We start from the raw sequence: 26,719 nt of genomic DNA, 5'->3' as shown, positions 1-26,719 counted from the left end.
AACCAAACCTGATTTAATTTTTATAAAAGTGTGAAGCAGCTATTCCTTATTTATTGTTTGATTTGTTTATGTACTTATTTATTTTTAGGATTTTTTAAACGTATTATTTACATTTTTAATGCATTTAATTTTACTGAATTTGAAGTACAACAGGCAGAATGTAGTGAAAGTAGAAAGTAATGTTAAAAAACTTTAGCCTAATATAAACGAAGTCTTGGAATGACATACTTGTTTTTTTTTGTTTTGTTTTTTTGTATTTTAAATATTTTATTTTCTCTCGTTGTTGTTGTTGTTTGGTGTTATCACCGAGAATAAATATACTAATAAATAAGTAAAATGTATTTATTGTGTTTTTAGGATTTCTTAAAATTATTTTATTATTATTATAATTTTATTGAATTTCATTAAAATAACAGGCAAAGTTTATTCAAAACTACAGTAAGTAATATGTAAAATACCTTATTATTATCAGTATTAGCCTTGGAATGACATACGTTTTGCTCAGTTAATATTTTAAATGAATTTGAGATATTACTTTTCTCTTTGTTTGTTATATATGTCAGATTATAGTTAGTAAATATTCGGCGTGGCAGAAACTAATCCTACAGACTAAAAAGCGTCCTGTTTTCTCACATTTCCAGTTCAGCCAGTTTTTTGGCCTTTTTTTTATTGAATCACTCAACATTTTACAGTATCCAAGTGATGAAAACAGAAGAAAAAGATACAAAACTACAATTAAATAATAAAAAAAACAACATCTTGATGTTTACACACGTTAATACTCTTCACAGCTTGTTTTCTCACTCATCAAATCAGTTTCTGTGCTTTTATGTGCATTTGTTGTTTGGAATGACGTGTAACCTCGTGGTTCATCAGTCACTGCGCATGCGCACTGCGACCTTCCCGCTCACCACCGCTGAGGAGATTCTGACGAGGCTGATTATTCCCGCGCCTCCAGCTTTGAATGAAACAAACACACACAGAAATAAGACACGAGCTCAGGAAATAAAACCGACAGCCGTTTCCTCCGTTCATCTCAGTGACGTGTACCGCCGTGCACGCAGCCGCCCTGCTGCTGGTGCTCGCGCTGCGCGGGTGTGTGATCGTGAGTGCGCGCGCGCGTCGTGGCCGGGGCTCTTGAGCAGCACGCGAGTGTGTCCCGTTTAACGGCTGTCATGTCCAAACTGGAGCAGATTCTGATCCTCGACCCGTCGAGCGACCTCCGCTTCAGAGGTAAGCCGCGTCTCACTCACGAACATCCGGCCGCTCTAGCGGGACCGGCTCGCGGAGGCCCCCAGGGCCCAGGCTGCGCGGCCGCCCGCATGCCTGCGTCTCTCCCCCGGCTGGCGTTTAACGTGATGTCCGGGGACGCGCAGGCCTGTGGAGGGAACGCGCACATAAGTGTTGTTTTCTGCCAGCTAGTTCTGTTCAACGCGTTTTAGCGTTCAGTGAGGGTGATCGTTGACTCGTTCGTGTGTTCGCTGTCGGTCAGCGGTCACTGTTAGCATCTGAGCTAAACCAGTGACTTCAAAACAGATTAAAGATTGAGATGTTGAATGAATCAGGTCTGTCATAGTCACTGATGGGATCGATACTGTGTGCACTGCTGCACTGTTTTAAGGCTAAGCGTGTTGTGGACAAACTAACATTTATTCAGCAGTCATCACTGGACTATTGCATGATGAACAGCTCTTTCTGTATATGAAGTGTTTTGTTTAGTACAGCTGCACATTTATTAACCCTCATAATGCATTCACATTATGGGTCTGTTTGGATTTTAACAATCGTTATTTTATAAAACAGCTATAAATGAATAATGAAAACCATAAGATTAGAAAGTTTTCATTAATGAGTAATTAAATGTTGTGAATATTACCATGTTATTACAGCATGCACTCCTAATTTTATTAATTAAAATATTTATATGGGTCAAAGATAAAAAAAAAAAGGGTTTAAGCATAAAAACAGTAAGTGTAATATTGCTTTAGATTGTTTTTCTGTTCTTCTGTTTAATTTGATTGCATGTTTGTTTTTGTTTTTCTGAGCAAAAAATAAATATCATACATTTTCCCTTAATTTACAGAAGACACCCGCTAAAATGTCATTCAGTGTCAATCTTGTCAGGCGTATTTACAACAAAAATCAATTTATGACAGATTAAAGGAAATTACTTTCACCCCAAAATACGAATTAGTTGTAATTCTACATTTTTAAAATTAGTCACTTTCCTAGGTTTTGCCCATTTGTCAGTAAGAATTTCTTTCTCATTTAAAACACAATAAAAGCTCCCTTATTCTTTTATATTTTATTATATTTTAGTCAGAATTAGCATGTTGTTTGAATTTGTACAGAAATATTGTATTGCACTGAATGACAATGTTACATTATTTCAACCAAACTTTGACATTTTATTCTCCAAAAACTTATTTGAAACCTTAAAAGTAGACACTTTACTGATATTTAATGTGCTTTCTATGGACATAAAATCACTTTTTGTGTATTTCTTTCTTAAAATGAACATTGATTAGAGATTTTATTTGACATTTATGACCACATATAATGTGAGAATGATCAGTATTAACCCCATTGGAACGAATGCAACTTAATAAATTAATTTGAAGTTATAAACATGCAACATTTGTTTGTTATATCCCTTGTATTTTGAGCATTTGCTGAGATGTTTGTGCATCAAAACAGACTGGTTCTATGAGTGTTAGTTATTCATCATGTGTCTTTCATGACGGAAGCGTGTTTGATCCGTCAGAACGAGCTGCTTGTGTTTGTGGCGTGAGGACAGGAAAGAGGTGTTTCTGCATTATTTATGAATGACACGTCTGCTTTTACACCCGTCTGACGACACGCGAGCCGCTCGGATGAAGCTTGGTTACACGGATTGACCTGTGTCTGACGTGATGTGTGCAGGACCCTTCACAGATGTGGTGACCACGAACCTGAAGCTGAGGAACCCGTCCGACAGAAGAGTATGTTTCAAAGTGAAGACCACAGCTCCTCGCCGCTACTGCGTGCGGCCCAACAGCGGCATCATCGACCCCGGATCCACCGTCACCATCTCAGGTGAGAGCCGCTCCTGTCTGTGAGTGGATCTGCATTAGTGTGTGACCTCTGACCTCTCTCTGCTGTCCTCCAGTCATGCTGCAGCCCTTTGATTACGACCCCAACGAGAAGAGCAAGCACAAGTTCATGGTGCAGACCATCTTCGCTCCGTCCGGCATGAACGACCTGGAAGCCATGGTGAGCCGCGTCTTCTGCTCATCTCCAGCTCTCAAACACATTCAGGCTGACGTTTAAGATTCATGCATGGAATGGCATATAAATCCATTTAAAAATTCATCTATTTGCATTAGTTAGTTTAGAAAAACACCTAATGTGAGCACATCTGTAGGGTATTCATTAAAGACAACAGGTCAGATTTCTGTAATATATGTCACCCTAGACCACAGAACCAGCCATGAGGGTCCATTTTTTGAAATTTGAGAATCTGATAGGACAATATTTGGCTGAGATACTACTAATTGAAAATCTGGAATCTGAGAGTGCAAAAAAAAATCGAAATATTGAGAAAATCACCTTTAAAGTTGTCCAAATGAAGTTTTTAGCAATGCATATCACTAATCAAAAAATTAAGTTTTGATGTTTACTGTAGCAAATTTACAAAAATATTTAAATGGAACTATAATGGATACTTAATATCCTTTTTTTTTTTTTTTTGCATAAAAGGAAAATCAATAATTTTGACCTATACAATGTATTTTTGGCTATGTGCTACTTAAGACTGGTTTTGTGCTCCAGGGTCACATATTTATAATTTATAATTTTATAAATGTATTACAAATGCAGAGTGCAGAAATCTGACCTGATTTATTTATCAAATATGCATCACATTCAGTTCATTATTCATGTGAAAACGGTGTAATCCAAACACAAATTTTATATGCAATTCAGTAGTGCTTTATTTTTAATACACAGTAATAAACAGGAAAATATAGAAATGTTGCAGAATTAATTAATTATAAACTAACCAAGAAGACAATAGAGATATTATTCAGCTCAATCCAGTTCAATGACAGCATCAAACATTTGCCTCCTCATCTCAGATCACAGTTCATATTAAAATAGCTGTTAGTAAAACGGCAGCGTTTCATTTTAATTGTGGACCCAGAAATCAATTATCCTCTAAATCCAGGAAACACTATTTTTATCCGTCCGTATTTGAGCGCAGGAGCCCGAGAGAGACGTGTGTGAGCGCCTGACCTCATTGCTGGATGACTGAAGCCCATTAATGTTGTTTTAATGTTGTGTTTTATCATTTTTAGTGGAAAGATGCCAAACCGGACGACCTGATGGACTCGAAGCTGCGCTGTGTGTTTGAAATGCCTTCAGACAACGATAAGATGGTGAGTTTGCGTTTTACCAGGATTGCCGTATTAACCCTCACGGCGGCGTCGGTTCTGTAACCAGTCTGTTCCGATCAGAACGAGCTGGAATCCACCAAAGCTGCGTCTGTTCTCAACGCCTCGAAGGCCGACGGCACGTCAGGAGCCAAAGCCGGCAGTCTGTGCATGGACGACACGGAGATGAGGAAACTCATGGAGGAGTGCAAGAGACTGCAGACGGAAGTGGGGAAACTGCTAGACGAAAACCGCCAACTCAAGGTACTAGAGAACGTTAACCTGATTCATTCGTACAGACATAATACATCAGATTACTGTCATCATATACATCCGGGATTCACAAACACATCATCAGACAAGCCTCTCACACACTAAATCATGACTTCAAATCTTTCTCAGAATTTAGATTAATAAACGAGTCATTTAACAACACATTCAGGGTTTCTGTTGTTTATTAATTGTCATCATATGCAGGTAAACAAATATAATATTTCAGATTTTTTTAGCAAGTGTTTTTAATAAGTGTTTTATTTTGACTTTGTGTTTTAGAAACCAAATCAAGCTGATTAATAATAGTTTAACGCCAAACAACTTGTTTAAAATTGTATCAACAGGAATGAAAAAAAAAATACCGAAAAAAACCTTAAAAGTAAAATAAAAAACAGTTACATAAAATGAAACATTTGCGAGTAATTTTTGACTTTTGAAAGATTTTTTTATTTTATTTATAAGCTAGAAAAACTGAGTAATGGATTCTGACTAAAAATATGCATTTGGGTCAAAGACAAAAAAGGGTTTAAGCATAAAAACAATAAGTGTAATGCATTGTTGTTGTTTTTCCCAAAAATAATAAAATGTTTTTGCCTTAATTTAATTGCATTTTTGTTTTTGTTATTCTGAGCAAAAAATAAAAGTAATACATTTTTTCCCTAATTTACCGAAGATACTTATTAAAATGTCATTCAGTGTCAATCTTGTCAGGCATATTTACAACAAAAATCAAGTTATGACATGACTAATTACTCTCACCCCAAATACTAATTGGTTGTAATTCTACGTTTTTCAATATTTGCCGTTATCCTAGGTTTTGCCCATTTGTTAGTAAGAATTTTATTACTCATTTAAAACACAATAAATTTGAATATGCTCCCCTGTTCTTTTATACATTTTAATACATACAAGTCAAAATAAACTTGTTTAAATTGTTACATAAGAGTTGCGTTGCACTGAATGACAATGTAACATTATTTCAACCAAATCTTGACATTTTATTCTCCAAAAAATTATTTGAAACCTTAAAAGTATACACTTACATTTTAATGTGCTTCCTATGGACATAAAATCACTTTTGTACATTTCTTTTGACGTGGACATCTTAATGTCTTTGACTCTTAAGTAAAAAGAAAAAATATATAGTATTTTTTTTTTTCACATATATATTTTTCATAGCTTTTTTACCTCTAACTTTAAAAATGAAGACAGAAATATAAGCTATTTTTGATGTAAATTACAATTGTAATATTATGGAACTGAATATTCCATAATAATTTTACACCACAAGTAACATTATTATATTTGTCTTAAATTCTTCACTTTCAAATGTCCAAACCCTTACGCTTTAAAACATTGTTATTGTAAATTATAATCAGCATAAGTGTCATTTAGCAAAATTTGGGTTTGATTAAGCTCAAAACCTTTGGCATCAGAATATATGTGACCCTGGAGCACAAAACCAGTCTTAAAGGTTGTACCAGCGATTTCAAGCCTGAAACATAAAGTGTCAAATTCAGCTGACCTTTCATCACGATCCGCTCGCTGCCTGCCCCATAAATTGTCTGTGAAAAAACCGCGTCTCTCTGGTCAGCCTAGGGTCCGAGATACGCCAAAAAAACAATCGGCGCTACCAACCTTTCCACAGATAAACAAACAGTGTTCCAACCAATCAGCGTCAGGGGGTTGGTGTTGTGGACTTTCCTACTGGTGCAGGGATGTGAGGGAGGCGGAGCGAAAGTCCACAACACCAAACCCCTGACGCTGATTGGTTGGAACACTGTTTGTTTTTCTGTGGAAAGGTTGGTAGCGCCGATTGTTTTTTTGGCATATCTCGGACCCTAGGCTGACCAGAGAGACGCGGTTTTTTCACAGACAATTTATGGGGCAGGCAGCGAGCGGATCGTGATGAAAGGTCAGCTGAATTTGACACTTTATGTTTCAGGCTAGAAATCGCTGATACAACCTTTAAGTAGCACAGCTATATTTGTAGCAATAGACAAAAATACATTGTATGGGTCAAAATGATCCATTTTTCTTTTATGCAAAAAAATCATTAGGATATTAAGATCATGTTCCATGAAGATATTTAGTAAATTTCCAACCATAAATATATCCAAATAAAATTTTTTATTAGTGATGTGCATTGCTAAGAAGTTCATTTGGACAACTTTAAAGGCGATTTTCTCAATATTTAGATTTTTTTTTTTTTTTTTTGCACCATCAGTTTCCTGATTTTGGATTCCAGAGATTGAAATTATGCATAAATCTTAATTTAAAAAAAAAAACCCTTCTGACTGGTTTAGTGGACAAGGGTCACATATGTGAAGTATTTTCAGTGTTAAGCTGTGCTTTGAGCACTAGGTGGCGTATCGAGCTCAACCATTATTAAAGTCAGTGAGAGCAGGTGTGCTGATGTCTCCAGTGTTTACCTGTGTGTGTGTGTGTGTGTGTTGCTCTCCATCAGGATGAAGGTCTGAGGATGAGGAAGGCCAATCAGTTCGACAGCTCGGTCTCCAAGTCTTCGGCGGCGATGATGAGCAAAGATCCGGCCTCCAAATCTCTGCCGTCGCTGCTGGTCGTCATCGCCGCCATCTTCATCGGGTTCTTCCTAGGGAAGTTTGTCTTGTAGAGGCGGAGACGGGCCCGATGGGCGAAGCGTGCGTTCTAGTCGATAAGCGCGGCATCGGCGCAGACGTGCCCTACGGCAGCGGAAATAAACGTGTCTGTGTACAGGATCATTCAAACAGGCCTTGCCTTTCACACACGGTTAGTACACACTTACACACACACACACACTTATACACACACACTTATACACACAGTCAGATTACAGGCCGGCGGCTCGTCTCGTCTCTCCCTCTTTTCCGCCGTCTGTGGTTCCGGGTGGGTTTCTCTGGGGTCGGGGAAGAAGAAGAAGAAGAAATTGTCCATTTGTCCGAGCATCACTAGCAGCCCAGCGGAGGCACTGTGTGTGTAGAGACCTGAAAAAACAACCTATGAATAAATAAAAGGACGTGTTTCTCTTTCTCTCTGTGGTTTTATTAAGAGTTTAATGGAATGTTTTAAGTGTCACGTACATGTTCTTTGGATTCTTTTGAGAAAAACGGGACGTCATTAATCACGCAAGCCGCTCGTCTTTGCCGCTCGTCGCCGGACGCGTTCCGATTCCTCGTTGGTTCGTTCGCTCGAGCGTGACGATGTCAGCCGGGAACGGCCGCGTTTCCCCTCATTTCATGGAGTTTTCTTTATGCAAATTATTATATATTCAATTGTGAGGCAACTTGACTGAATAAATCAGCGTTTGCAGTCCTGTCCCGTGGTATTTAACAAGCTGAAATAAAGAATCTTTAACACTCTTCCTGCTGTCTGCGGTTTGTCTCTGTGCGCAGGAGAATCTGTTCTGGTTGGGCATGAGAACCCATCCGCTGTTCAACGCACAATAAATGTCTTTCTCACCATCACATGTGTCTGCGTCAATCATCTGCACAATCCAGCGACACAAATCTGGGCAATAAACCAGACTGACAAAAACTGTACATTGTTCTTCATTTAACATTAACATTGTGAATTAGGTCTTTATATATAGAAGTTTGGGTTCAGTAAGGTTTTTAATGCTTTTTAGAGGAGGCTTTTCTGCTCATCAAGGCTGCATTTATTTGACTAAAAATACTGAATAAATGAATATTGTGAAATGTTAATGCAATTTAAAATGGTGGTTTTCTATTGTAATATACTTCAAAATATAATTTATTCCTGTGATGCAAAGCTGAATTTTCATCAGCCGTTACTCCAGTCTTCAGCGTCACATGATCCTTCAGCAATCATTCTAATATACTGATTTATTATTAAAATGATCAGTGTTGGAAACAGTTGTGCTGCTTAGTATTTCTTTTTTTTTGGAACCTGTGATAGTTTTTTCAGGATTCTTTGATGAATAAAAAAAGTTTAAAAGAACACCATTTATTTAAAATAGAAATCTTTTTTAACAATTTAACATATCCTTGCTGAATAAAAGTATTAATTTAATTCAAAGAGAGATTGAAAAAAAAAAAATTACTAAACCCCAAACTTTGTAGAAAACAAAAGTTTTCTATTTTAAATGAATACTGTTCTTTATAACGTTTTATTGATTAAAGAATCACAGGTTCCAAAAAAATTACTGATAATAAAAGTAATAAATCAGTATATTAGAATGATTTCTGAAGGATCATGTGACATGAAAATTCAGCTTTGCATCACAGAAATAAATTATATTTTACAGTATATTAAAATAGAAATCCACTATTTAAAAAAATTGCATTAACATTTCACAATATTACTGTTTTTCCTGTAATTTTAATCAGATAAACGGCCTTGATGAGCAGAGAAGCCTAATATTATTTTTTTTAAATTTTTTTTTGTAACATCCTTATTTTTTTAAAATCAAGTTAAAGTATGAAAATGATACCTTGGCAACTTGAAAAAAAAATCTTCAATTTATTTCAGGTTACTTGTTCAAGTAAAAAATGTTTTTCTTTACAGTTTTGGTTTTAGTTCACAATATTAACCCTGGTCTGTAAATCACATGTGCCAAATTCAATGCCAGAAAATGTGTGCAATAAATGTGTTTTGTCTTAGACTGGCAATGTCAACAATTGTCTACTGTTCTTTAATAATGACTTGGCATCCAAACCAAAAACTCTTAACTGTTATTTTAATATAATTGAAATATTAACATAGTTTTCATTAACAGTGTGCATTAGGTTTATATATATATATATATATATATATATATATATATTCTGTTCTCATTTTAATCTTACATTTAAAATATAAGTTGTGATTTTCATATTTTTTGTAATGCCTATAATTTTTATACATATTTACTTTTAGTTAATATGTATCTATTTTTAGTTATATTAGTACATCAAGTTAAACTATGAAAATGACAAAAACAAAAATTATGAAAAAAATGTTTTTATATATTATTTCAATTAATCTATTTCAAGTAACAAATTTTTTCTTTTATAATTTTGGTTTTAGTTCACAATAACCCTGATCTGTGAGAGTGTTCATTCATTTGGGCAGCATGAGACAGGGTTTCAATCAGGTCCTCTGCTCTAAAATGCAATACCATATTTCCTTGCAGACGGCTGGGATATATACAGCAGCTTGAGCGTCTGGATCCAGAGAACATGGCATTATTTGAACTGTAATTGCTGTTAATAATGTATGATGACGTCCAGTGAATGTGACGCTGTACAGGATGAACAGGAACTACATTAGAGCGCATGCATGTGTCACGACCTTCACAAGCTGCCTGAACCGACACGCGTCAAACACGCTTCGTTTAACGACACCGTGAATGATTCCAATCCCTTTTGAGTTCGTTAGATGCTCACTTTTGGTTTTCTGGCCACATTTTGTTCCTAAAACATCGAGCAGCTTCATGATCTATAGTGCAAACGGTGATAAACTGGCCCATCGATGAACCGTTGTCCATGCGGCTACATGAACGCGAGCAGCAGGATGAGCACCACGAGTGTGTCCGGCGCGTTTGAGCCGCAGCCGGCGCTCAGTCTGAAGTGCTGGTCTCCCTCTCGCCCCACGCGCCGCTCGCCCTTCTGTCCGCCGCTGCAGCGGATCAGCGGAGGCTGGAAAGACGTGGCCCGTCGGTCGGGGCGGTCCGGACTGGAGCCGTTGGTGGGTCTCTGGCCGTTGTAGAGGAGGCCGTGTCCAGACGGGTCCTGGCCCACGCTGAAGAGCTCGTACTCGGTGTGAGGCAGACGGATGCCCAGCGCGGCGCAGCCCGAGGTAGACGTCACATCCTGCTGGACGCCCATCTTCCACGAACCCTCCGCGCCGCACTCTCGCCCTCTGAAGACGTTCAGCAGAGACGTGGTGGCCACATCCATGGGTGTCACTGCCATGTGGGTCACTGGAGGACATTCACAACATTATAGAGATCAACATGTCTGTCAAACAGAGGAAACTCTTCAAGGTGAGACACTTCAGTGAGTTTTCATGCACTGCTCAGGTGTTCAGGTCTATTTAAAATAACATTTCCTTGGACGGTTGGTTAAAAAATTAAACAAATGTCATCTGAATGACACTGACATCACATTTTACCTTCTTATTACCCTAACAGTTTTAATCATCAATCAATGCAGAAGTAAAATTTATTTAATAATAATAATAATTTGATCATTTTATTTGACCCTGGAACACAAAGCCAGTCACAAGGGTCAAATTTTGGAAATTGGGATTTATACATCATCTAAAAGGACAATATTTAGCTGAGATACAACTATTTGGAAATCTAAAAAGTATTTGTGACCCTGGACCACAAAAACCGAAACTGAGATTCATACATCATCTGAAAGCTGAATATATATGCTTTTCTTTTGATGTGTGGTTTGTTAGGATTGGACAATATTACGCTGAAATACAATTATTTAAAAATCTGGAATCTGAGGGTGGAAAAAAATCTAAATATTGAGAAAATCACCTTTAAAGTTGTCAAAATTAAGTTCTTAGCAATGCATAATACTAATCAAAAATTAAGTTTTGATATATTCACGGTAGGAAATTTACAAAATATTTTCATGGAACAAGATTTTAATATCCTAATGATTTTTGGCATAAAAGAAAAATCTATCATTTGAAATGCAGGATATAAACTCCCATTTTGCCACCATAACATTTATCTTTCTGTGGAAGCATGTTACTGTAGAAAGAAAAAAGTAAGATGTAATTGTGACTTTTTATGACATTTTTTACTTTTTTCCTCATAATTCTGAGAAAAGGTTAGGAGGAGGTCAGAATTTTGACATAAAAAGTCAAAGATAACAGGAAAAAGTCAATTATGAGATGAAAAAAAAAATTACAATTACCTTTTCTATTCCATAGTGGAGAAAAAAAACAATAATTAAAACATAGTTGAGTTTATATCTCACAATTCTGTCTATTTTTCTCAGAATGACATGTTTATCTTGCAGTACTGAGTTTAAAAGTTGCATTTAGCTTTTTTCTTCCCTTTGAAACAAGATTCCATAGAAAACATCCACTTTATCTCTTTGCGTCTGTAGATTTCAATTCCAATCCACATCTTTAAAGAGATGCATCTTTTTTCTCTTTCCAGTTGTATTCCTCTTTATATTCTGAAGGTTTGTTCATGTTTCATTCACACTGATTTATATAACAGTTCACCTCTAAAAACATGGTCAAAATGTGTTTTCTGTGTGTTGACAGTATTTCCTGAATTATGGAGTGATAAAGAGAGAAATCCAAAATCCCCTCTGGAAAAGCCTTTAAATCAAACAAGAAACAAGAACCTGACTTTATCCGATGTTCAGATTAATGTTGTGTAAATGTGCATCTTTAATTAGAGAGTGCAGCAATGTGGATGTTATGAACAGTGTTCGGGCAAACGCATTACAACGCATGTAATAATATTACTTTGTCCAAGTAACTAGTAAAGTAAAGCATTCCTTTTGAATTGACAAGAAAATATCTGAGTTACTTTCCCCTCATTTATTGATTAAAAGCTCTCCTGTCTCCATGTTGAGAGAAATCAAGAGTAAGATGTTACTTTAGTTCTAGAATAAATGTGAACATGCATTAATTCATCTCACTCACTAAAAACAGATAGTGTTCTTCAAAATGAATAAAAACCTGCCATAATTAAATATGTTAAATAATACAAATATCCTTTATGTATTTAATCCTATTTTATGAACCGATGTCTTTGCTGCCGACCTTCAATGATCCAATTCATCCATACTAATAAACAAAAATGACTCAAGATAATCTAACATTTGTTTTCCTTTTTTATTTCTGAAGAGTTAACATTTGTTCTTCTGTGGTCTACTGTACAGACGGAGATTTACTTTTCTCTAAACCTGAGGCTTTTGGTGTGAAAAAAAAGTAACGTGATGCATTACTTTCCATAAAAGGTAACTAACCGATGTAATTAGTTACTTTTTTAGGCAGTAACTCAATATTGTAATGCAGTACTTTGAAAAGCAGTAGAGTAGAGTAATATGGAGTGACTGACCGGTGAAGGTGAACTGGACGGCGCCCCTGACGGAGTCGGATGGATCTCCGCGGCTGTAGCGTCCGCTGGCTGAGATGCTGAAGGTGGGGTGACGGCAGACGGGGTCGGAGAAGTGCTCGTACCGTCCCGCCCAGGTCTGGCTGTCCTCGTGGAAGGTCAGATGTCGGGTGAGGAAGAGGACGCCCGGACGCACCTCGCAGCGCGTGCTCACCCAGTTTCCATGGAGACGCACCGGACGATCGGGCTGCGCCGGCAGCAGCGGAGGATGATGAAGATCGGCCGAAGACACCGTCTGACAGATTCCACAGCGCTCCGTCTGAAACCAAGATCCCACACGCATCAGCAGATCGTCTTCCAGAGACCGGTACATCAGATCCCAACCTACACTGAGTCCCATTCACTCAGGAACACATCTCGCACTAGTAAAATACTTGTGACTGTTTATTTGTATGTTTGTTGTCATTTCCTCGTATATTCTGAAGGTCTGTTTCCATCACAGGTAATGTCATTGCAACTTTGCTCAATTCCAGCATCTCACAATTTGGCCTTTTCTTCCGAATTTTACCAAAAACTGAGATAAAAAAAAATACAAGTAAAGCTGAATTAGGAGAAAAAAGTCAGAATTCTGAGTTCTCGCAATTTGCACTTTACATTGCAATTTTGACCTTATGTCTCGCAATTTAATAGAACTCATTTTTGACTTTTTATTATAATTATCACTTAATATTGCTATTCTGACTTTATATTGCAGTTCTGACTTTAGAAATCACAATTTTGACTTCATATCTCACAATTACGATTTTATATAACTCAATTTGGATATATATCTCGCAGTTTTGACTTATCTCACAATTTCAAGTTACATTTCGCAACTCTGACTGTATATCACAATTTTAACCTTTTAATTGCAATTACGACTTTTATATCGCAATTCTAACTTTATATATCTTTTTTTTATTTTGACTACACAGGAATTTTAGCTTTATATTTCAATTTCAACTTTATTTCAAAAATTTTGACTTTATATCGCAATTTTGACATATCTCGCCAATTCGACTTATATCTCACATTTTCAACTTGTATATCGCAATTCTGACTTTATATCACAATTTTGACTTATTCCAACTTTATACCTCACAATTAATACTTTATATAACTCAATTTTGACTTCATATCGCAATTTCGACTTATATCTCACAATTGACTTTATAATTTCGAAATTGCAATATGAAGTCAAAATTGAGTTATATAAAGTAGGAACTGTGAAGTATAAAGTTGGAATAAGTCAAATTTGGGATATAAAGTCAATAGTGAGATATGTCAAAATTATGATATAGCAATTTTGACTTATATCTCGTAATTTCAATGTATATCTTGCAATTTCGACTGTAATTTTCAAAATTTTGACTTCTTATAGCAATTTTTTCAATTTTGACTTTATATCCCAATTTTGACAATTGTGAGAAAAACGGTATGAATTGTGAGATATCAGAATTGCAACAAAAAAATCTCAATTACTTTATTTATTTTTTCCATAGCCCGACTATATATTTTTGGTTTACTAGAGAAAATAAAGACCAAAAATCAAAGGGGGTCAGTATGAAACAGACCAATCCAAAAGTCCATGAGGAATAATGGCACTGACTAACCATGCAGCATATCATATGTGAAAATACTGAATCCTGACTGAAAACAGTTTTTCTCTTTACTGCGGCTGTAAAGCAAGCTGTGTTGTAAGAAGTGCTATATAAATAAACTTGACCTGACATATTAAACTGGTTAATGACTGAGTGGGTATCGCTGAGCATCAGCACAGAGAAACTGATTCAGCTTCACAGCAGACATTAATGGGATGCAGACGCAGATGCAGACGCAGTCGGCCGCAGCCTCCGGAGAGATCCTGACTGCTGCGATTATTCAGCCCATTACAATCTGATTTAGCATGCAAGACCTCGACCGAATAAAACCCTTCCCACACAAGCAAGAAGTGAACCAGCAGAGCAGCAGGTGAAGCTGCAGATATACGGAGGGACCGATCGGGTCAGCAGTAACTGTGGGTTCATAAACTCATCTGAGAATCTCAAACATCACAGCAAATCTACAATAAAGACTGCTCTATGCTATTTTTACAGCTTTCGCTCGCCCCACGACAAAACAATCATCCGTTTTTATTTTGCGATGCATTTTTTGTGCATTTGCTGTAAATAATTATATTTCTAGATTTACATTTATGCATTTGGTAGACGCTTTTATCCAGAGTGACTTACACTGCATTTAAGCTTTGCATGTGATCAGGTCACTCATTCACTGGGAATCAAACCCATGACCTTGGTGTTGCTACTGCCAGATCTAGTGCTTCACCATTATTATTATTTTTACAAACAAAATTTGCAATAATGTGAAATCATACATTCAAATAATTTTTTATAATGCAATTTTTTTATGTTAACTTAAAAAAAGCATTCATGCTGCCTGAACATTTTAGTTTAGCCAACTTGAAATCTGAAATTATAATAAATATGTAATTGTAATTGTAATAAGTGACAATTTAGATATTTGAGTTCACTTAAATTAAATCCAGAAAGTTACTCTAAAAATAGTTAATGTGACAAACCAGTAGAATTTGTAGAAAAATAATAGAAAGCTAAACCAGGATTATTAGTTAAATATACAAAAAATAATAAAATACAGTCAAACCAAAATTTAATCAGACACTTTCAAAATATTGTTACAGTTTATTCGCTATAGTTTAGAAAATAGTAATAAAATATGACAAGAACTCAATCAAGGGTTAAACTGTGTCAGAACAAATTCATCTTGATAATGTCAAATAACTTTGACAGAAAGTATGTAATGGATTATAAATCAACTCAAAATTCAGCCAACTGTTAGCATCACAACATTTACACAACTATCAATACTTTGTTGACTAATTACCAAGCAATGCTAAAATATAAAAAATTATATCTGGTGTCTGAATAATTTTTGGTTTGACTGTAAATGTTGTTAATTGAAATAAAATAAATGTTAACTGAAATAGAATAGAAAAAAACGCAATTCCGACTTTATATCGCAATTTTGACCTTATGTCGTAATTATGACTTTATAATTGAAATTCTTACTTTAGAATCACAATTTTGACTATATCGCAATTTTGACCTTATATATCGCAATTATCACTTTATATTGCATTTCTTACTTTATAATTGCAATTTTGCCTTATTTCTCACAATTTTGACTTCATATCGTAATGTTGACTTTATATCTCTCAATTTTGATTTTTTAATCTCAATACTGTTTTTTATTGCAATTCTGACTTTGTCGCAATTCTGACCTTATATCTCACAATTTTTACTTTATATTACAATTTTAACTTCACATCGCAATTCTGACTTTTTAATCACAATTCTGACTTTATATTGCAATTTTGACCCTATATCTTAAAATTTTGACTTTTTAAAATCGCAATTTTTACTTTATATTGCAATTTTCAATTTTTATATATAATTTTGACTTTATATTACAATTTTGTCTTCACATCGCTATTCTGACTTTTTAATTGCAATTCTTACTTTATATTGCAATTCTGACTTTATACAAATATTTGGACTTTATATAAATATTTTGGCTTTATATAAATATCTTGACTTTATATCGCATTTCTGACTTTATATTGGAATTTCGACTTTATAATCGCAATTTTGACTCCATATTCCAATTCGGTGTTTATACTACAATTTTGACAATTCTGAGAACAAATTATAAAAAAAAAACAAAAAAAAAACTGAACTGTGACAAAAAAGGTCTGAATTGTGAGAAATAAAATCAGAAATGCAACAAAAAAGTTGGAATTGTGAGAGAAAAAAACTCAATTACCTATTTTATTTGTTCCACAGGCCTACTATATATTTTTGGTTAAAGGGGGTCAGTATAAAGGTAAATCCATCACAAAAATCCATGATGAATAATGGCACTGTCAAACCATGCAGCATGTCATACCTGAAAATATTTTTTAAATAGAATTTTTTATATATTTATTATTTCATATTCTCAAAAACTAATAAAAATGACAAAAACAACCAACAAAAAAATTAAAAATCAAACTGAAAATATGAACAAAAACTGTAATTGTTCCTGAAGGATACTAAAGTAACACTACGCTGTACGTTTAAGTGTGCAAGGCATAAGAACGCACGTAGAGATCAATGATTGTGAAAACCGTCTCTCAGTAATCAAGCAGTGACAGCACAGAGAGCCTTCAGAGAAGTTAAAGAGTCAAGAGAAGCTGACAGACGCAAGGACATTTTTGAATCATAATTCTGTCATCGTGATTCCTTCAGAGGCAGGCGTCACTCGATTACAGAGCGGCTTTGATTTAATCTCAATCGATCAGAGAGCCGGCGGACAGCGGGACGCTCCTCCTCACACTCCGCTCTGGATCGCTCGCTCGCTCGCCGGAGTCGGCCCGGACATCAATTATTCAGGCCGAACCAGAATGCATTAACATTGCATTACATGTTTCCCGGCCCCTTTTAGCTGCGGCGAGCGCCGGTGGGGGGGCCGCGCACATGAAAGAAATGAATCCATCAGAAAAAGCTCATCTCTCAGCTTCGGCGCTCGGATAGAGCCGTAGGCACGCGCCGGCGAGCCGCAATCCGGAGCGCAGGCCTTCGCAAACACTATTTCCACATTCCCTTTGAAGCAGACGGGAGATCGGCGGCGCCGACGTGTGCCGACACGCCTCAAATCACACTATTTAAACCACGATGGGAAACGCGTCCGTCTGGGTTCAGATGGAGCTGACGAACGGATCCGTAATAGCGGGATTGCGGACGAGGCTCCGGCTGAATGCGTCATGGCCGTGACGGCTCGCATCAATTAATCACAGACGATGTCGCATCCCCAATTAAGTACAATGTTATGTATTATACAGACTTTTACTTCAGCGAACATGGCGCTTCATGAATTAATCATTCTTCTGTCAAAAGCTTCATGTATTTTTCAGATCTGCCCGCTTTCATTTTAACGCTCAAGTGGAACGCGTTTGTGAATCCGGACAGTCTGCCGCTCGTGCCTTTCTGTGTTCGACTCCTTTGTTTTTCAGACAGGCGTATTAACTCCGTTTGCAGGAATCGCTGCTGAAATCAACACGACGCTGTGATCAAGTGAACACTTTCATGATGATGAACCTCCTGATCTGCTCCCTTCACTAGAATTACATATTCATTCAAATCATATAAAAGCTTTAGATCAGCAGTTCTCAGACGTTCTAACAACATTCAAAGGCCCCTGGCTTGGGATTCAAAACTAGGATATAAGTAGCTCTGAAATTAAAATGATTAGGAGCTAAATGCTCTTAAGGGGTTTCACTCTTTTTAATTAATGAATTTACTAATCATTTAAAGTCATCTTGAGGCCCTCCGTATGGAAGCCCCTTTCGGACACTGATAAAAAAATTAAAAAAGTAATTACAACTCACAATTCTGACTTTTTTTCTTGCAATTGCGTGTTTACATCTTGCAATTCTCATCATATAAACTCACAATTCTGACTTTTTTCTCAGAACTGTGAGATATAAACGCACAATTGCAAGTTATAAAGTCAGAACTGCTAATATAAAGTCAGATTTGCAGGATATATACTCACAATTGTGAGAAATAAAGTCAGAAACTCGTAATTCTGTCTTTTTTCTCGGAATTGCAAGTTTGTATCTCGCAATTCTGACTTTTATTTCAGAACTGTGAAATATAAACTCACGATTGCGAGAAATAAAGTCAGAATTTCTCACAATTGTGTTTATATCCCACAAATCTGACTTTATACTAGCAGTTCTGACTTTATAATATGACTTTTTTCTCACAATTGTGAAATATAAACTCAATGGCGAACAGAATTGCGAGTTTATAATCACACAATTCTGACTTAATTTCTCAGAATTTCCTAATTGCAAGTTTATATCTTTTTTTATCAAAATTATGAGATGTTTTGTTGTTGTAATTTTTATATTCAGTGGTGTAAACGGGCTTCCATAGCTCTGAACCCCTGCTTTATTAGTTGTTGAGGATCATGAGAAACAAATTCATTCCATTCCAACCAGTGTGTCCAGCACTTATTTTGACTAAATAAATAAAAATGGTTATTTTCAATCATCTCACAGCTTCTAGAATCAGAAACATTTAATGCCCATCTGACTTCACTAATGAAACTTATTTCTGAGTGAAACAATGAGCATTTCTATCCAATAAAATAAGTTACTATAACAAGAAAAATGTCTATTTGTTAAAAATGCTGATGGGGTTTCTCTCATTTATCCAGGTTTTTCAAGACTGTGTGAATCTTTGTTCTTCAAAGACCCCCCAAATAAGGAATTAAAATAAGACGTGTCTTGAATTTTTAGTTGTTTTGTGGTACACTAATGCTAGTTTTTCTCTTATTTTAAATGAATTCTCTAAAAAAAAAAATAATTAAAATAAGACTTATCTTGATTTTTTAGATGTTTCATGGTATACTTATTCTCGTTTTCTCTTAATTTAAATAATTTCTTAAAATAAGATTTTCAATGTTTTAGTGCTTTTACCATATTTCAATGCTTGCTTTATTTCGAATAATTTCTTTAACAAAATAATACAAAATTTGAATACTTTTGTCTTATTTTAAATCATTTCTTGAATTAAAACATCTTGATTTTTAGTTAAATAATAATTTATCAAAAAAAAAATTAATTAAACAAGCAATTTTTAGTTGTTTTTTTTACTCTGATTTTTAGTTGTTTTTTAGTGTATTTTAATGATTTTATCTTATTTTAAATCATTTGTTAAAAGAAAAATGATTTAAAATAGGTCAGATTTTGATTTTTCTGTTGTTCTAGCATATTTTAATGTTCATTCTGTCTTTCGTAAAATAAAAAAAAGTAACAAATAAGACACTTTAAATTGTTTATCTTGATTTTTAGTCATTTTAGCATCAATTAATGCAAGATTTTTACTATTTTCAAGTCATTTTGTGACATTTCTTTTTAAAATGCAATGAAGGTCGACTGAAAACGGCAACTATTGAAACTAAGCTAATTATTTAGATGCATCAAAATGTAAAAGATTTCACATCTTGATTTTTAGTTGTTTTACAACATATTAATGACTGTCTTATTTTAAATCACTTCTAAAAGGAATTTTTTTTAGATTTTTAGTGTAGTTTGATGGTTGTTTTGTCTTATTTTAAATAAATTATAAATTTTTTTTAGCTGCTTTAGCATATTTTAATACTTGCTTTGTTTTATTTTAAATCATTTAAAATCATTTTGTGACCAATTTCTTTGAAATGTGATAAAGGTCGACTGAAAACGAATCAAACTAATCAGTTATAATAATAATAATAATAAGTTATTAAATGCATTAGAGATGTGAAAGATTTTGAAATTAAATCTATCTGTAAATGTGCTGATATGCTATGGATTTTTTTCTTCTTGATTTTTTTTTTGTTATTTTAATGCTGTTTTGTCTTATTTTAACGCATTTCTTGAAAAAATATGCATCAAAACATCTTGATTTTTTGTTGTTTTACCATATATTAATGCTTTTGTTTTATTTTAAATTATTTCTTCAAACATAAATTAAATCAGCAATTTATAATAGTTTTTATCTTGAATTTTAGTTGTTTTTAGTGTGTTCTAAAACAAGTCATATCTTGATTTTTTGTTGTTCTAGCATATATTAATATTTGTTCTGTCTTTCCTGAAAGAAAATGAATTAAAATAAGACGGTTTTAGTTGTTTTAGCATCAATTAATGCTTGATTTTTCCCATCTTCAAGTCATTTTGTGACATTTCTTTTTGAAATGCAATTAAGGTCAACTGAAAATGGCGACTAATCAAACTAAGCAAGTTATGAAGATGCATTAGAGTGTAGAAGATTTCATGCTGACTTTAAATCCAACTGCAGATGTGCAGATATGTTATGGATTTTTTTCTTATTTTAATTATGTTTTACTTAATTTAATAATTTCTTCAAAAAATCAATTAAATCAGCAATTTATAATTGTTTTTTATCTTGATTTTTAGTCATTTTTGGCATATTTTAATACAATAAAGCACTCTTTGAAAGAAAAATGAATTAAAATAAGTCAGATCTTGATTTTTAGTTGTTCTAGCATATATTAATATTTGCTCTGTGTTTCGTGAAAGAAAATGAATTAAAATAAGACAGTTTTAGTTGTTTATCTTGATTTTTAGTTGTTTTAGCATCAATTAACGCTAGATTTTTCAAGTCATTTTGTCGAATGAAAACGGCAACTAACCAAACTAAGCAAAGCAAACTAAGTTATTTAGATGCATCAGAGCGTAAAAAGATTTCACACTGACTTTAAGTCCATCTGCAGATGTGTTATGGATTCTACTCTAGTGCACTATATTCTATTCTGTTTTAAGCAGATCCGGCAGACTCTATTCGTGCTGCAGGTGACAGCGTGCGACGGTCTTCACACTCGCTCAATATTAATGTTCAGCGCGGGGCCCGAGCACATTCAAATCAAGCGCATGCATATGGAGCGGCACAGACGTCAGCCTCCTGACCTTGGCTCTCCATAGGGGGGTCTGGTAGCCCGCGGGCTGGTGGAGTCTCCTCTGAGCGCGCTCCGTGTGAACGTCTCCCAGGAACAGCTCCTCCGCCTGTCTGCCGGGGTCGCCATGGTGACGGTGCCGCTCCAGCCGCATCAGCCGCAGCTCCTGCATGCTGAAGTCTAAGCCGCGGGTGCAGTCACGACCCGCCGCCGCCCACCGCTCGTCCCACAGCTCGTACGTCAGGCCGGGTAGCGGCAGACGCCTCGGGTCGCAGGACGATCGCAGACGAGTCCGGACCAGCTCCGCCGCCGAGGGGCCGTGGCACAGCAGCTGGACGCGGCTCAGGTGGTACTCGCACACGGTTCCTCCGCGGACCACCCAGGAGGACTGCAGCGGCCGGACGCTGCCCCGGATCAGCAGGCTGTAGCTGGGCTCGCTGCAGTGCTGGTCCTCGTAGTAGAACTGCAGCGCCTCGAAGGTGTGGTCCGGGTTGAAGCGGTAGGAGCGAGCGATGAACTCTGGGCCGGGCCGCACCTCGCAGCTGCAATCAGAAGAATATATGCTTTAAAACACATTCTGGCTCTCACATACCCTGGTATCATCAGAAACCTTGAAATCAAGAAAGAGCTCTGCAGGATTTGAGAAAGCACATTTTTAAGAAGATCAAGTAGAGAGATTTTAAGGAAATGTGTGACCCTGGACCACAGAACCTGTCATAAGGGTCATTTTTTTTAATTGACAGCTGAATAAATAAGGGTTCCATTGATGTGTGGTTTGTTAGGATACGACATTTTGGTCGAGATACAATTATTTGAAAATCTGCAATCTGAGGGTGCAAATAACCCAAATATTGAGGAGATCACCTTTAAAGTTGTTTAAACGAAATTCTTAGCAATGCATATTACTAATCAAAAATGAAGTTTTGATATATTTAGGGTAGGAAACTTGAACATGATCTTATTATCCTAATGATTTTTTGGAATAAAAGGAAAATGGATAATTTTGACCCATACAGTGTATTTTTGGCTATTGCTACAAATATAGCCGTGCTACTTAAGACTTAAGATTTGTGCTCCAGGGTCACATATATCAAAATTAAGTGAGGTATTTCTGAAAATAAGAACAAATACCTGCCAATAGGGTCATTTTATTTTTCTGACCCCACTGACAGATATTTGTTCTTGTTTTAAGACACAAGTTCATTTTGATACATTTCTTAGATTTCTTTGATACGCTTCATTTGGATACATTTCTTAGAATAATTTTCATACATTTAATTTTGATACATTTCTTTGATACGCTTCATTTTGATACATTTGAATTTTTTTCTTTTATTTTGCATCTCCAGTAAATGTGTCTTGATTTACGGATGTTTCGATATTTGTACTGGAAAATAAGACTGGAATTTTTTTAACATTTAATGCCATGACTTTATTAATTTAAGACTTCCTGCTCTTATTTAAGCCCATTCTAAGGCCTTGATTTGTTTAAGTAAGACTTTAATAAGACCTGCAGAAACCCTACAGGCGAAACCAGTGTGTTTTTGGTCTGTTTAGCTTCCACATCATGTCTTCTTTCAGACTAGTGGAAATAAAATATCTGCAACACATTTAAGTGTTTATTTTATTGCCCTTTATCTATTTCAAAGTCAATCCATTCCTTTTAAGAGTTTGTTCCTTTTACAGTTTTATTACTCTTTATATTCTGAAGGTTTGTTCATATTTCACTCACTTTATTAAAAACATGGACAAAATGTGTTTGTTTTCTCTTTGTTAACTGTATTTTCCAATTTATGAATAATTATGAAAGAAAAATAAATTAAATAAGCCATTTTTAGTTACTTTTTCATCTTGATTTTAAGGTGTATTTTAATGCTTGTTTTGTCTTATTTTTAAACCATTTCCTAAAAGAAACATGAATAAGGACATCTCGGTTTTTAGTTGTTATTAGTGGATTTTAACACTTGATTTTAAATAATTTCTTGAAAGAAAATGAATTAAAATAAGACATTTTTAGTTGTTGTAGTGCATTTTAATGCTTGATTTATCTTATTCTAAATCATTTTTGTTTATCTTGTTTTTCTTTCTTAATTTGTGCAATTAAGACTTTTATAAGACCTGCAGAAACCCTACTACAGGCGAAACCTGTGTGTTTCCTGCACTGCTCAGTTTTTGGTCTGTTTTGCTTTCACATCATGTCTTCTTTCAGACTAGTGGAAATAAAACATTCACAATACACATTTAAGTGTTTATTGTATTGCTCTTTATCTATTTGAGTCTGTAGATTTCAATTCCAATCTATATCTTTGAAGAGTTTTATTCCTCTCTATTCTGAAGGTTTGTTCATATTTCACTCACACTGATTTATACAACATTTTACTCTTAAAAACAAACACAATGTGTTAGTTTTCTGTCTGCTGACAAAATGTTTTGATTTATGGAGTGATAAAAAGAGAAATCCAAAGTGGAAAAACCAACAAAATCAATTATGAACCTGACTTTATCCAATGTTCACATTTATAGTCTGGAAATGTATGCAAATGAGTGCATATTGAATCAGAGAATATCTCATTTGCATGTTCAAACATAATATGTCATAAAATTGTAATAGAAAACAATTGTCTTAATGTACTGTGTGGGAAAGTATGCTGATATCTATTAGTTAAACTCTTCCCCTATTGCCCCTGTGGTGTTTCACATTAATACGTGACCCTGGACTAGAGCCCTGCGCAGGACTGTTTTCTTCATCGCGCTCCCGCAACGTGTGTTACCCTCCCGCCCGCACCCGCAAAACTCTGAGAATTTATTCCCGCACGATGATAGAGATGCATTGATTTTGTGTCTTCTCCCGTCCCGCAGGAAAAAAGACGTAGGCCATTGGTATTACTATTAATAAAGAGATTCATGTTTGTTTCTTTCCCTGTCCTGCATGTATTCTGACGCACTGGTAGGAGAGATGAATAGTAGCCTGGGCTATCGGGGACATCTAAAACGCTTAGGCTACCGCGCGTTTCTTTAGACTTCATGTACTTTGATTTGGGCTACTGAAGTATTTCGTAGGCTTGATTGGTCCTGGTGTAAATGTGCAGAAAGCATGTCTGAAAGCAGCTAGCCTATGAGAACACAGAAAGACAAAACACACAATACATTCGAATATAATTTTGTTTTTATCAAAAACGTTGCACCATCACACGGCACATAAAAATAGACTGCTTTGCAAAAAAAAAAACTATGATAAACTACATGAAAACAGCAGTTTTGCATTTATTAACCAAAGCCAGATGTCACAGGTATTCTGTATTGATGTCACTAGGCTATACCTCCCAATCCCGCAGTGGGTTTTTTTAGCCGCCCATTCAAACCGCCCGCAGCAAAGTTCAAACCGCCCGCTCCCGCGAGATTTGCGTTGGGTCCCAATCCCAATGCAGCCCTCTACCCTGGACCACACAACTAGTCAAAGGGTCAATTTTTGAAATGCTGAAATCTGAATAAATACGCTTTGCATTGATGTGTGGTTTGTTAGGATTGGACAATATTTGGCTGAGATACAGAATTTGAAAACCGAAATCTGAAGGTGCAAAAAAATCAAAATATTGAGAAAATCAGCTTTAAAGTTGCCCTGATTATGTTCTAAGCAATGCATATTGTTAACCAAAAATGAAGTTTTAAAATTTTTACATAGCAAATTTACAAAATATCTTTACTTAATATCCTAATGATTTCTGGCATAAAAGAAAATATTTTACTGGTTTGTGCTGCTCCAAATCCAACAATCAGAATCGGAAACGGAAAGCAGAATCGGAATGGAATCCATAAGCAGAATTGGAATCGATAAGCAGAAACGGAACCTGAATCGATAAAATTCAAACCCTAATGATAAGACAATATTTGGCTGAAATACAACTATTTGAAAATCTAGAATTTGAGGGTGCAAAAAAAAAAAAATTCTAAATATTGAGAAAAATCGGCTTTAAAGTTGTCCAACTGAAGTTCTTAGCAATGCATATTACTATTTATGTAGGAAATTTACAAAATATCTTCACAGAACATGAACTTTACTAAATATCCTAATGATTTTTGGCATAAAAGAAAAATTTTCACAGTTTTATGTTGCTCCAATGCAATAGATATAAATGCATGACCATAATACAAGTCCAACAATCCAAAGTATCTGCATAGTACTGTGTCCACAATAGAAATGCGTTCAATGCATTGATTAGGATGAGTTTAATGAGCATTATTTGAATTACAGTCATTAAGTGCGAGTGTGCAGGTGTTGGAGCTCCTCACCTGTTGGACACCCAGTGTCCGGTGATGTTGGGCGGCATGTGGACAGTCACCTGCTGTCCGTGAAGCTGTTTGAGTCTGGAGTGACAACCGGAACTCTGGTCCAGAAGAACCGGATCAGCCCTGACCATCAGCACACACACACTCACTGTGAACACACACACACACACACACACACACACACACACACACACACACACACACACACACGGATTACACTCCATTATCATCAGAGATGGTCATTGTATGACTGAGAATCTAATCAACATCTTTATTCAAACCGAATGTGTTTTAAATATCCAAATCTGACATATTTGATTCATTTAGCGGCATCTGATTCTTTTACATCCCTCACAGACTCGCAAACACACCTTTCTACTGGAATATTACAGCTTCAAGATATTCAAGGCATAAAAACCACAAAGTTACTCACCAGAAGAAAGCAGAACGACAAGAGGATATAAAGACAACATCTTAACAACAAATCCTCTGAGGAAAAACACAGAAAGTTTCGAGTCTCGTGTCGAAGATAAGAATGTTAAACGCGGTAAAGTTTCACATCGGCGGCTCTGTGAGGAATAAATGTGTTTTTCTCGTCGTTACATCCTCAGAATCAGCTTTTAGAGTCCAGAAGGAGCGTAAATGCAGAGGAAGGAGTGCGAGCATCATTGTAAGAGCGACACCTTTCATTTCTCACTTCCATCTGAGGAGAATCTGTCGCTCCCGCTCTACTGAAGCCTGACTCGCGAACGAGTCGTTCTGATGAACCGATTCTTTAAATGACTCGGCAGTACGGAATCACTTCGTTAGAAGCATTGGGTGAGGTGAGAACAATATTGGTAAAAATAAATTATTATTAATATTAATAATAGCAGTAACTAGGAAACAAAACTGATAAGTAAATTATGGAATATTAGATACTCTAAGAAAACCTAGTTACGAGAAGAAACATGACTACAGAGGTTTAAAAAAAATACAAATTTCAGTGATAAATCGCATGATTTGATGAACACGTTCATCTAAAGTGAATCGTCCAAATGAACCGACTTGCTCAAATGAATCGTTCTCCCCGACGTTCGCGCGCTCTCTCTCTCCCCCGCTGAGCGCAGTCGTGGGCGCGCATTAGTGGGCGCGCTCTCTGATGGATCGGACCGCAGCA

General features: G+C 35.8%; 2 protein-coding genes across 2 annotated transcripts; one reads left to right on the top strand and one right to left on the bottom strand.

Moving 5' to 3' along the window:
* Positions 1-899: 899 nt before the first annotated feature.
* Positions 900-8,041, top strand: vapa (VAMP (vesicle-associated membrane protein)-associated protein A). Its single transcript, XM_073830742.1, has 6 exons — positions 900-1,233; positions 2,923-3,075; positions 3,149-3,252; positions 4,335-4,415; positions 4,494-4,673; positions 7,150-8,041. Exons 1-6 carry the CDS (start codon positions 1,176-1,178, stop codon positions 7,312-7,314), a joined length of 741 nt encoding a protein of 246 aa, XP_073686843.1. The 5' UTR covers positions 900-1,175; the 3' UTR covers positions 7,315-8,041.
* A 154-nt stretch (positions 8,042-8,195) lies between these two features.
* On the bottom strand, positions 8,196-26,232 carry LOC141300463 (protein APCDD1-like). Its single transcript, XM_073830743.1, has 6 exons — positions 25,994-26,232; positions 25,564-25,708; positions 21,287-21,815; positions 21,122-21,127; positions 12,721-13,036; positions 8,196-10,602 (listed from the first exon to the last, which is right to left on the bottom strand). Exons 1-6 carry the CDS (start codon positions 26,031-26,033, stop codon positions 10,172-10,174), a joined length of 1,467 nt encoding a protein of 488 aa, XP_073686844.1. The 5' UTR covers positions 26,034-26,232; the 3' UTR covers positions 8,196-10,171.
* Positions 26,233-26,719: the final 487 nt, after the last annotated feature.

The sequence above is a fragment of the Garra rufa genome, chromosome 24, assembly GCF_049309525.1.
Source record: "Garra rufa chromosome 24, GarRuf1.0, whole genome shotgun sequence".
NCBI classification, from domain to species: Eukaryota; Metazoa; Chordata; class Actinopteri; order Cypriniformes; family Cyprinidae; genus Garra; species Garra rufa.
This window is presented reverse-complemented; position numbering and strand designations above follow the sequence as displayed.

Bases quoted from the DNA above. Each gene is read 5' to 3' on its own strand.
- vapa (XM_073830742.1), top strand. From the start codon at position 1,176: ATGTCCAAACTGGAGCAGATTCTGATCCTCGACCCGTCGAGCGACCTC. The intron at 4,416-4,493 runs GTGAGTTTGCGT...TGTTCCGATCAG, and splicing joins CTTCAGACAACGATAAGATG to AACGAGCTGGAATCCACCAA. The intron at 4,674-7,149 runs GTACTAGAGAAC...GCTCTCCATCAG, and splicing joins ACGAAAACCGCCAACTCAAG to GATGAAGGTCTGAGGATGAG.
- LOC141300463 (XM_073830743.1), bottom strand. From the start codon at position 26,033: ATGTTGTCTTTATATCCTCTTGTCGTTCTGCTTTCTTCTG. The intron at 25,709-25,993 runs GTGAGTAACTTT...GTGTGTTCACAG, and splicing joins TGTCGTTCTGCTTTCTTCTG to TGAGTGTGTGTGTGCTGATG. The intron at 21,816-25,563 runs GTGAGGAGCTCC...TTCTGATTGCAG, and splicing joins GGACACTGGGTGTCCAACAG to CTGCGAGGTGCGGCCCGGCC.